General features: G+C 38.1%; 1 protein-coding gene across 3 annotated transcripts in view; it reads left to right on the top strand.

The window, feature by feature from the left end:
• Atf7ip2 (activating transcription factor 7 interacting protein 2) overlaps positions 1-12,667 on the top strand; it is a 52,836-nt gene that overhangs the window by 15,118 nt on the left and 25,051 nt on the right. For all 3 annotated transcript variants that reach the window (XM_040748106.1, XM_040748105.1, XM_040748107.1), the window contains exons 5-7: positions 804-938; positions 2,662-2,760; positions 4,238-4,401. In XM_040748106.1, coding sequence (XP_040604040.1) covers positions 804-938; positions 2,662-2,760; positions 4,238-4,401 — 398 coding nt within the window. The remainder of the gene's footprint in view (positions 1-803; positions 939-2,661; positions 2,761-4,237; positions 4,402-12,667) is intronic.

The raw sequence follows: 12,667 nt of genomic DNA, 5'->3' as shown, positions 1-12,667 counted from the left end.
TGATATGCAAAATTTAATATTCGGTTTTATAAAACTTACTGGTATGATAATATGTAGCACTTGTGTCATTATAAAACATCTAGAAGGCTGGGCTGTGGTTGTACATGCCTTAAATCCCAGCACTTGGGAGGCAGAGGCAGGTGATCCCTTGAGTTTGAGGCCAGCCTGGTCAACATAGTGAGTTCCAGGACAACCAAGGCGATTACACAGAGAAACCCTTCTCAAAAACCACAAAAAAGAAAAGAAAAATCAGGAGTAAAGCAAATTTTTTTTTTTTTTTTTTGGTTTTTCGAGACAGGGTTTCTCTGTATTGTTTTGGAGGCTGTCCTGGGACTCACTCTGTAGACCAGGCTGGCCTCGATCTCACAGAGATCCTCCTGCCTCTGCCTCCCGAGTGCTGGGATTAAAGGCGTGCACCACCAACGCCCGGCAAGGAGTAAAGCAATTTTTAAACAGTTAAAAAACAAGCTGCAAAGGCATATGGATCTCTTTGAAATTGTGGATAGTCTGGTCTGCTACAGACTAACTGAGACTACATAGTGAAAAATACTATCTCAAAAAGAGTAGGAGTGGACTAGCGAGATGGCTCAAGGAAGACCCTGGTTCAAGTCCCATAACCCACATGCCAGCTCATAAGGGCCTATTAATCTCTAGTTCCAGGAGTTCTGATGCCCTTTTCTGGCCTCTGTGCATGGTGCACATATACATGCAGAAAAAACATTAATACACATAAAAATAAAAAGTAGGAAGTAAAATTGTTTTGAAGCTTGCATGTTTTTTTGCTTTCTTTTTTTCAATTCTAGGTTAAACATTGGATTCGACAGGAAGTCTACATGATAAATTGTAATCTATTTGATAAAAAACTGAATGAACTGAATGAACGCATTGGAAAGACCCAGTGCAAGAATAAGCATGAAGCAATAGCTGGTGAACTCTTCGTAAGTTTCTTCCTTTTATGTGTGGAATGTGGTCATACTCTGTATGTATGTTGGGAACAGGAGGTAATAAAACAGTGATTCTCAACCTTCCCAATGCTTCGATCCTTTAATCCAGTTCCTCATGTTGTAGTGACCCCCAACCATAAAATTACTTTTGTTGCTACTTCATAACTGTAATTTTGCTACTGTTATGAGTCACACTATATATGTCTGATGTGCAGGATATCTGAGATAGGATCCCCACTTAAGAACTGCTGCAATAAAAGAAGACCTACTAGTTTAATTTAAGGCTTGAGAAATAACCTTGGTCCTAGGAGGCATTCTGTATCTGATGGTTATCTGTAGTATGCACACATTTTCTTTTCATTTTGATCTATGACTTATTAGATCTTTCAAGTTCTCTGCCTTTCTTTTTTTTTTTTAAGGGTTACTGTCTGTCTTTTTTTAAACCAACATCACTTTTATTGCAGCCTTCTTTCTTGCTGCTTTTTTTTTTTTTTTTTTTTGAGGTTGGCTCTGGGTATTTGTAGTCTAGGTTGGCTTTGAACTCTATATCCTTTTCCTTTAAAGTCCTCTTAAGTTGGGAATTGGAACCATGAACCATCCAAACAAGCCCCTTCCATTCTTAACTACCTTTAAGTGGCTGACTGCCTCATTTATCAGTTTTCCACATTTTGAGTTCTTTGTCTTTATGTAACTAACTTCAGACTGATTTTTCTTTTGTTGTTGATTTGGGGTCTCATTACATAGCCTCAACCATCAGACTGTCCTGGAATTCACTACATAGATTTCTGCTGCCACTGCCTCCTGAATGCTGAAATTAAAGGCATGCGTCACCACAGACAGACTGAAAATATTCGGGGTGGGGGAATGTTTCTATTGAATGTGTACCATCTTTTTTTATTTTGTTTTGGTCTTTTGAGACAGGGTTTCTCTGTATTGTTTTGAAGGCTGTCCTGGAACTCGCTCTGTAGACCAGGCTGGCCTCGAACTCACAGAGACCCTCCTGCCTCTGCCTCCCAAGTGCTGGGATTAAAGGCTTGTGCCACCGACGCCCAGCCATGTACCATCTTTTTATATGATCATTATTCCCTGAACAGTATATTATAACAAGTATGTAACCGCATTCCCATTGTATTAGACCTTGTAAGTAATCTAAAGATAATTTAAAGTGTACAAGAGAATGTGTGTATGTTTTTAATGTGTGTTGATTTTCATATCTATAGGACCTGGGTCCATTCCTCCATGGATAGCAAGCATTGACTGTGTAAGAGTTTATCACTGGGGGCTGGTGATGTATCTAAATTGGTGTGCTGGCCTAGCTAGCAATAAGTTCTGAGTTTGATCCCATCTTTACACAGCATGCATAAACAGGACATACTGGTGTACAACTCCATTACCCAGAGATTGAGGCAGGAAAGCTAGGAATTCAAGGACATTCTTGTTAAGGCCAGCCTGAAATACATCAGATCATACCTCTAAATAAATAAGTAAATTTAAAAAGTAAAGTTGCTAATAAAGGGAATGAAAGAATAGAAGGCATTCCCTGCTGGAAGTTATCAGGGCCTGGGATCATGATGAAAAAGAAATGAAGGAAAAGAAGACCTTTTCATCTATTTGAGCATATGCTTACATTTCATAAGACTACATGTTCAAATAGTTTTCATTCTTCTTTTGTAGTATTTAGTATCCTGGTGTGATACCTAAGTTTTCTTTCTTCTAGGTGAAAATTAGAAGACTACAAAGACGTATCAAAACAGTATTATCATCTCAAGGAGATTGTTTGGAACCAAAAACATTACCCAGTAATACAGTCTGTAAGGTTGGTATAAACACACAGAAGTGATCTACTTGACTTGTTGGATCATAAGATGTGAACAAGGACAGAAGGCTTAGATAATAATGGTAGTTTCTTCAGTTTTTAAAGTTAAATGTGAAAATACAGAAGTGATACTGAAGGAGGGACTATAACAAAATGAAGCCAGGGCTTGATCTGGGAAATCCTTGGCATATCCAGAGTACAGCTCTAAAATTAGGTTCATGGCCAGAAAATAGCTCTGGGATACATACAAGGATACATTCAGCTACTACCTTTTGCTAGTCTTTGTAAGGACCCAAAGGTCATGGTATTTGCCACGTTGTATCCTGACTTCCTCAGAGCTGTAGCTTCAATAATAATTTACTTTCATGGCTTTTGTGTGCTCTTTTGCTTGGCTTTGTTCTTTGGGCTCCCCACTGTTACCTGTTGGTCCCTGCAGGTACTTCCTAAAGGCCCACTCTTGTTGGTCTGTGCTTTTAGTCACTGAGTGGATTAGGTCTGTAGAGCTGAGTGCTGTTGCTAGTCTATGTCCTGATGATGGCCTACATGTGGGAAGAGGGCAATATTGCCTTTGAAGTACATTTGGCTGACTGCTTTTCTGGGTTGTAGTTCTGGGGATTGGTCTGTAGTCAGGCTCTCCTTGCTATTGTTGCTGCAACCAGCTAGACTTCCTCTGGCCCAGTGTTCACTCAGCTGCTACTGTGGTTTATGAAATGTAACCTTTAATTCTTCTGGTATTGGAGTTGAGTCACCACCAACCACTACTACATATTTGGAATGAGGGATGGAAAGATGTCTGGTGTCCTTACAATCCAGTGTGATGTATGGAGTATACTCACTGTGGTTATGAGGTTTTTAGCCAGTCTCCCCTTCATTAAATTTTTCACTTGCTTATGAATTATTTACGTGGCTATAATGATGTAGTAAAGAGTGAAGAGGGAGAAAGTGAATCCATGTTACCTTGTCTTGGAAGTAAAAGGAACTCTGTTCTACTTTGCTTCCCAATGGTATGTGAACATAATTCACATGTAAAATCGATTTACTTAGTATAATAGCACTTCAGAATTCTGCTTTTGTGTGTGTGTGTCTGTGTGTCTGTCTGTCTGTCTGTCTTTCTCTGCCTTATTTTTCATGCCACCTCTTACAAAAAGCTATGCTCATTCTCAATTGAGGCATGAAGTCAATCCTTTTATTCCAAATAAATTAACAACTGGAAGTTAATTTATCTTACTTTTTTAAACTTGAACTACTAGAAATAAGATGCTGTCTAAGTATCTCAGTATTTGTTTGTCCTGTTTTCAAAGTCTTAGGTTTGTAATGACATTGTTGTTTTCCTTGACTCATTTTGGCAGAGAAGTCACCTTTATGGTCATCAGCCATTGAAGTACAGAACACTTAATATTTTAACTTACATATGCAAGATTCTTCCATGTGAAATTTTGCCTTCCATTCATCTGCTTTTTCCTCATCCATATAACAGGTTACAGATGCAGAGGCCATGAATTCGAGTGTGACCCAAAAGTCAGTTAAAAGCCTAAGTAAAAGAATGCCTTCTGTGAACCCTAATCCTTTTAATAAGTCTTCAGAAAAAGCAAGTACAAGGGTTAATTTGTCATCAGCTTGTGTTGAGTTTGTTTCTGAAAGGTAGGTATTTCTATAAAATGCGCAGTTATTTATCTTAGTTATATTAGTGAAATGTAAAGTAGCTTAAAATTTCATATTCACATCAGAGGTCTGAAGGAATTCAGTTGGTTCTCTGAGCTTCCATTACTGTATGAACAGCACTCAGGTTTGGAATTGTGAGGTAACTGGATTTTGTTGTGCTGCTTCCCACTTTTGTCATATGATGAGTGGATCACTTGTGGTGCTCTCCATTTTGAAAGTTCATCTAACTGGGATGAAATTACTTGTTTAATTGTATCATAAAGCACTGGTCTGTAGAAGAGTGTTTTTTACAAGCACAGAAGCATGCTTAATAGTTTTTGGCTTAGATCAGTGCTGTTCCAAAGGGGGTAGTGGAACATACTGATAATCTTCGTTTTTATGTCTTTGGCCTAAGTATTTGGGACTTAACATACAGTTTTGACTCTTTAGGAGCTATGCTAGTAACCCATACTATTTAGCCCTGCATTTTCATTAATCCTTATTGTTTTTAATTTTATGTGTATATTTATGTATCTGTATGCAATTATGTGCACATAAATGCAGTTCAGCAGAGTGTCAGATCTGCATGGAGCTGGAGTTCCAAGTAGTGGTGAGCTTCCCAACATGGGTGTTAGGAACCAAACTCAGGTTTTCCAGTCCCTGTTTTTAAGATGCATTTTTATTAATTATGTGTAGAGCCTGCATTTTGGTGTTAAGTGGGGGAATCTATGAAAAGGGCATTTCGATGATGAAGGCAGGTGTCATTAATCAGTGAGTCTGCTGCTACCGCTGTTGACAGCATGTTCTGAAACACTTGAAGTGACAGAAAAGTGCTGCTGATGCATGTAAAGAAGCAGAGGCTTTGCTGTACTGTCACTTCACAGGCAACTGTGCATGTCCACTCAATAGCGGATCCTGTCTATGTAGACACTCACTTTGGTTTGCATGCTGAAACAACCTGCAGTTTATGTAGCTGTTTCTGACAGTTACACATCCTTTTCCAAAGTGTGCAGTTAGTATAACGAACATGTAACTTGGCCATGATGACTTGTGTGTTTCCTTGTTCATTTTTTGAGACAGCTCTCTATAGGCTGGCTACCTTGGAATTTGCTGTGTAAATTGGGCTACCCTCTTGCTTCTGCCTCTGGAGTTCTAGGATTTAAGGCATGTACCACTATATCTCACCTTAGAAGATGAGTTTTAGAAAACATTTAAGGAAGAAATGATACAAACATTAAACTCTTTCCAGAGGATATGAAAATAAGGAAGCTTCTTAAATTCATTTTATGAGAAATGAACCTTGATGCTAAAATCAGTGTTAAAATATTGCATAAATGAAGAATTATCCACAAAATAGATTCATATATCCTAAACAAAATTCCAATAGATCAAATAGGAACAATTTGTAAAAGTAATAGTTCTGGTCAAACCTTTGGCTCAAGGAAGCTTGAGTAACCTCCTCATGAGAGACCCTGAGCCAGGATCCCTTAACTGTACTACTCTTTACTTCTGTACCTACAGAAATAAGGATATGTTTTGTTTAAAGGCAATTGTTATATAGCCTTAGATGAGTAATACAACACTCAGGCATCAGGAATTGAGCAGAATGAAGTTTATCTATAGTCCTTATAAGATACACCTAATCTTTTATTTCCTGCTATTCTTATGACACACCTCTAAGTTTCACTTAAACTCCCAAGTGTATCCTGTAGCCCCCCCCCCCCAGATGTTTTATTGTGATTTGCATGCCAATCCACTGTGATTTCTGAGCACATTCTGTTTGTTTCTTAGCATTCCTGCATGACAAATCAAATGCCTTGTGATGGGCATCAGAGCCTTATCACTGCACCCTCTTCTCAGGGCCTTGGCCCTTCAGGTTTTCATTATCTTAGCAACATTGTATATCATCAAATATATTTTTGTTAATTGTCTGAGTTGAAATGTTTTTAAATATAGCCTTTTAATTTGCTTGATTGAGGGTCCCAACATAATTCTACATATCAATTTATCTTTTAAATTATATTTTAAAAGATAACCCTAAATTATCTTAGGTTATCTTTTAAAGATACACAAAAAAAGGAAAAGTGTGCCCCACAGTACTGTGCTGCCACTAGAGAAAGCCAGAGGTTTCTAATTGTTTTTGTTTCTGATAACCCGGAATTAGAAAAATTAGTTCTATTATTATTTTTCTGTGCCTCTTAGTAACTAGATTTAGCTTAAGCATTTTATGTTTAGAATGTGAATAATGTGAAGAAACTTGGAAATGGAATAATAACCGAGCTAAAGAAGCTCATAGGCTTATAGGCCAAAATGCATATACCTTTAAGAAATATGGGCCTGGCGGTGGTGGCGCATACTTAATCCCAGACTCAGGAGGCAGAGGCAGATGAATCTGTGAGTTCAAAGCCAACCTGGTCTACAGAGTATATTCCAGAACAGCCAGAAATACACAGAGAAACCCTGTCTCAAAAAACAAACAAAAAAGTCTAGGATGAAAATTAAGCATAAACATTACTCATTATCACATTACTCATCCTTTTTTTAAAAATTAAAGCAGCTTGCTAATTTTGATTAACAAAATGCTAGTGTTACTCAAAGAAGTACATCTTGCTTTATAATGCATGTGCAGACATTTCTGTGGAAATAGACTGGTTTGGAGGGCCAGGCATAGTGGCACTTGCCTTTTAATCCTAGCCAGGGTTACAGAGACCCCATTTTTAAAACAAAACAGCATGGTGCTCATTTAGGAGCCAATGAAATGGCCCCTTAAGTAAAAACATGCTTGGCTTAAAGCCTGATAATCTGTGTTTGATTTTTGGAGCCCACATGAAGGTGGAAGGAGAGATCCCATTTTACAGAGTTGGCCCTTTGACCTATATGCACACCGTGGCATTCACATGCAAGCATATACACTCACACAATAATAATAAAACTTGGGACTAGAGAGATGGTTCATCAGGTAAGAGCACTTGCTAATTTTTCAGAGAACCTGAATTCAGTTTTCAGTACCAACATGTGTAGTTAAAATTTTTCTTTGGGCCGTCAACCAGCTCTCAAATAAAGACACTGAAACTTATAGTTATAAATGTTTGACCTTAGCTTAGATTGGTCCCACTAGCTATTTTAACTTAATTTGACCTGTTTTTTTAGGGCTTTTAACCTTTCCTTCATTCTGTATGTCCTACTTTCCTGCTTCCTCTGTGTCTGGCTATCTAGCCCTTGGAGTATCCCTGTCTTCTCCTTTTCTTCCTCAAGCCTAAATTCCTCCTCCTCCTTGCTTTTTCTCTGCCTGGAAGTTCTACCTACAAACCTCCTCCCTCATTTTTTTTTGCTGTTCAGCTTTTTATTAGACCAATCTTCCCTCTTTTTTTGCTGTTCAGATTTTTACTAGACCAATCAGGTGCCTTAGGCAAGCAAGGTAAAACAGCAGCACATTTTTACATGATTAAACAAATGCAATACATCTTTACATAGTTAAACATATGCAACATATCTTTGCATACTTAAATACTCTACAACATACATGATATCTTACAAATATCTGTAACTCCAATTTTAGGAATTCCCTCTTCTGCCATTCACAGGCACCCTCAGTACATACATGCAGGCAAGACACACAAACACACAAAGATCTTCAGATCTTTATCAACCCCACATCTGACAGAGGACTGATCTCCAAAATATACAAAGAACTCAAGAAATTAGGAATCAAACTACCAAATAATCAAAATTTTAAAATGGGGTACTAATGCCAGATGAGCCGAGTATTTTTCCACCGCCGAACTGCAACAGGGTACAGATCTAAATAGAGAATTCTCAACAGTACAATCTCAAATGGCAGAAAGACTCTTAATGCTCAACATCCTTAGTCATCAGGGAAATACAAATCAAAACCACTCTGAGATTCCATCTGACTACAATCAGAATGGCTAAAATAAAAAACACCAGTGACAGTTTATGCTGGAGAGAAAGTGGAACAAGGGGAACACTCCTGTTGTTGGTGGGAGTGCAAACTTGTACAGCCGCTGTGAAAATCAGTATGGCAATTTCTCAGAAAATCAGGGATCAACCTACCTCAAGCCCCTGCAATACCACTGTTGGGCATATACCTGAAGGAAGCACATTCACACCACAAGGATATTTGCCCAGCTATGTTCATAACAACATTATTTGTAATAGCCAGATCTTGGAAACAGCCTAGATGCCTCTCAACTGAAGAATGAATGAAGAAAATGTGATATAGTTACACAATGGAGTACGACTCAGCAGTAAGAAACCATAATATCCTAAAATTCACAGGCAAATAGACAGAACTAGAAAAAAAAATCCTAAGTGAGGTAACCCAAAACCAGAAAAACAAATATAGTATGTACTCACTCATAAGTGGATACCAGACATAAACCAGAAGATACCCAGCCTACAATCCATAACCCCAGAGAAACTTAAACCCTTTTCCACAAACAGGTGGAAGCAGATGCAGAAATCCACAACTTAACAATGGGCCAACCCTCTGGAGTACAATCAAAGTAAGGGAGGAACAAAGATATGAACAGAGGAGTCAAGACCATGAAGGGGAAACCCAAAGAATTAGCTAACCTGAGTTAGTGAGAGATAACTGACTCAGGTCTGACAAATGGGGAACCTGCATAACACCAAACTAGACTCCCTTAATATGTGTGAAATGGTGGGAGTGGGACAATATATGAGGCCACTAGCAGTGGAGTGGGTTCGAGACCTAAGACTAATGTACAAACTGACTTAATGGAGCCCATTCTATATGGAGAGATAGCTTGCCCAGCCTAGACACAGGAGTGTGGGGGTGGAGAGATGCCTTGGTCCTGCCTCAACTAGATGATGGGACAGACTTAGTAGATCTCCTAGGGGGGCCTTACCCCCTCTGTGGAGCAGATGGGAGGAGGGGGAGGTGGAGGGGGGGACTGGGATTGGAATGTAAAAAATAAATTTAAAGAATGTTAAAAACTTTTAAAAAGCGTAAAACTAAAAAAACACTAATTTAAACGCAGTTCTCTTTGTTTATCCATTCCCTTCCCATCTTGCTGTGAATGGAACCAAGGACCTTGATTATGCTAGCCAAGTACTCTACCACCTAGCTACATCTCCAGCCCTTATTTAATCTCTATAAAATTTATACCCGTTTTATAGACAAAGAAACCAAAGTATACTAGTAAATGGCAAGTGAAGATTGATATCCAGACATTTAGTCTCTAGAACTGATGTTCTTATCTACCATATAGTAACATTTCCTGGAGAAATTATTGATTTTTTTCCTCTGGTAAAATATAGATAGAAAACATTCAACACATTCACACTACCATGAAAACCATCAGGTTACCCTGTTTTCCTTCCAGCTATGACCCATGCACAAAATCCTATCATTAGTAGCAATCAATAGCACTGCTTCAGCCAGGTGTTGGTGGCACACGCCTTTAATCCTAGCACTCGGGAGGCAGAGGCAGGTGGATCTCTGAGTTCGAGGCCAGCCTGGTCTACAGAGTGAGTTCCAGGACAGCCTCCAAAACAATACAGAGAAACCCTGTCTCAAAAAACCAAAAAATAAATAAATAAATAAATAGTACCGCTTCATAAAGGTTACATGTCACTGTTTTATTACATCTTTTCATGTGTTTGTGTTTTGTACATGTGTTATGATTTCCATCGCTGTGAAGAGACACCATGACCATGGCAACTCTTATAAAGGCAATGTATTTAATTAGGGTGGCTTATATTTTCAGAGGTTTAGTTCATTATAATGGTGCAACATGGTGGCATACAGATAGACATGGTGCTGGAAAAATAGCTGAGAGTCCTACATCTTGTCTTGCAGGCAAGTCTGAGGAAGTTGTCTGAGACACTGGGCGTGGCTTGAGCATATATGAGACCTCAAAGCCAGGCTCTAAAGTAACAACACTTCCTTTAACAAGACCACACCTACTCCAACAAGGCCACACCTTCTAATAGTCCCATTTCCCTTTGGGGGTCATTTTCTTTCAAACCACCACAGAGGACAACTTTCAGGAATTAGTTTTATTTTGCCTTCATGTGTCCCAGGGGATAGAATGTCATCAGGCCTGGTGACAAATGCTTTTGTCTACTGGTATCTCACTGGCCCAAGTTACATATCATTAAGTGAATGCTAGCAAAATTAACAAGAATTTCCAATTCTCATAAAATAAACCATTTAGAAATACCAGGGGTTGTTTAGCATGGTGGTACATACCTACAGTCAAGGAATGGAAGCAGGAAGGTAGAATCATAGTCACATACAATTCCAAGCTAGCCTGGGCTACCTCATTGGTCAGTGGTGCTTTTACGCCATGTCTGCCGATCACCAGTCTTACCATTGCTACTGTAACTTAAGCAATCACTAATGGTATTCCAGCACTATGAACTGCTTTTGCTTGTTTCTTGAATTTGTACACATAGGATTGTACTCAAGAAGTGATTTGTCTGTTTATACTTTTGTAGTGCAGAATCCATGGATGCTGTTATTAGCTGCAATGGTTAATGATGAATTATGTCTTTGTACCAGTAGACTATGATTAATCCATTTAGTTCGCAAGAATATGCATTGGTTGCAGGTTGGGGGAAGTAAATATATGTAGAACACTATAGACTTCCAGAATTAGACAAGGATGGGTAAAATATTTTTGGTTTTATATATAATGCACATGGGAAAATTTTTCTTTTAGACAAGGTCTCACTGTATAGCCCTGGTTGAGCTGGAACTTGTTAGATAGGCCCCTGCCTCCTGAGTGCTAGGGTTAAAGGTTAGCACCCATGTAATTTAAAACAATACTATTTTACAGTACAATCATTGAACATAAGGGGTAAACCAAAATACTTGTAAACCCTAACTAGACCACAAAGTAATTCCAAATTATAGGAGACCTAAATAAATGATGCCATATTCATGACTTAGAAAGATGTTTAAATTGATATATATGTTTGATGCACTCTCTGATTTTTCAAGATAGGGTTTCAAGATTGCTGTCCTGGAACTCACTCTGTAGACCAGGCTGGTTTCAAACTCACAGAGATCCTCCTGCCTCTACCTCCCAAATGCTGGGATTAAAGGCGTGTACCACCATTGCCTGGCTCTATTTAATATAATATTTAAAAGATTGTGTCATATACTTTGTAGAAAGGGGCAAACTGATTAAAACTTGTGAAAATAAGAAAGCCTAATTACTAAATAATGATATTAGAACACAGAAATAAGGTTGATTGATTCACTTCCTGTATTTAGAACTTGCTACTGCTATAGTAATTAATTAGGACAGGGGTTCCAAGGAGAGGTACATAGGTCAGTGTGCAAGCTAGCATGTACCTATGGAGTCCCATGGTTTATAAGAAGAAAATGCCATGGTAATTCATAGAGAAAAGATTTTCTTTAAAAAAAAAAGTTGCTTAGAATAAATGGAGGGAGAAAATGGTGTTTGCCTGTACTCTCAGGATTTCAAGACCATTCTTAGCTATGTAATGAGACAAACCCAGACTACACATAAGATCCTGGCTCAATAATAATAATAATTTTTAAAAGGTAAGCCTTCCTTTTTCCTTTTTCCTTTTTTTTCCTTGAGACAGGGTTTCTCTGTAGCACTGGCTGTCTGGGAACGCACTCTATAGACCAGGCTAGCCTCGAATTCAGGTCCACCTTCTGCCTCTTCAGTGTTGTGATAAAAGGCATGCACCACCATGCCTCAGCTCTTTCTATATAAAATTTAAATCAAAGTGAATCCTGAATATAGATACTAAAAATGTAAGAAATCTCATAAAATGGCATAATTTCGAGTTATGGAAAACAATCTAGCATTTTAATGCACTTTGTACATTTTCTTAACAAAACTCTTATACTAAAAAGCCTAGGTCATTAAAGTATGATGAGAACTGACAAAACATGGTCTTTGGGTTTAGAATTAGTGGTAAAATAGTAGTAGCTGTGTTTTTTTATAATTTTTGTTTCTTCCAGTCTGGCCTCCTCAGTGCTGGGATCACAGGGTGTTACATCGTACCCAGCCTCAGAGTCATATATCTTTTGTCAGCGTCCTTATGTGTCTTAATAGTTTTTTGTAAGTTATAAATGTTTTTATAAACAACTATATATATGCATTAAAGTGATATTTGTATATTTCATATGCTTGTATGTTTGACATATTTGTATATTATATTGTAACTATCGTGACTATATCCCTACTAAATTTTATGGATTTCCTTGTACTTTAATTAAAGAAAAAAAAACAAAATA

The sequence above is a fragment of the Mesocricetus auratus genome, unplaced genomic scaffold (genome assembly GCF_017639785.1).
Source record: "Mesocricetus auratus isolate SY011 unplaced genomic scaffold, BCM_Maur_2.0 Super-Scaffold_100007, whole genome shotgun sequence".
Taxonomy (NCBI): domain Eukaryota; kingdom Metazoa; phylum Chordata; class Mammalia; order Rodentia; family Cricetidae; genus Mesocricetus; species Mesocricetus auratus.
This window is presented reverse-complemented; position numbering and strand designations above follow the sequence as displayed.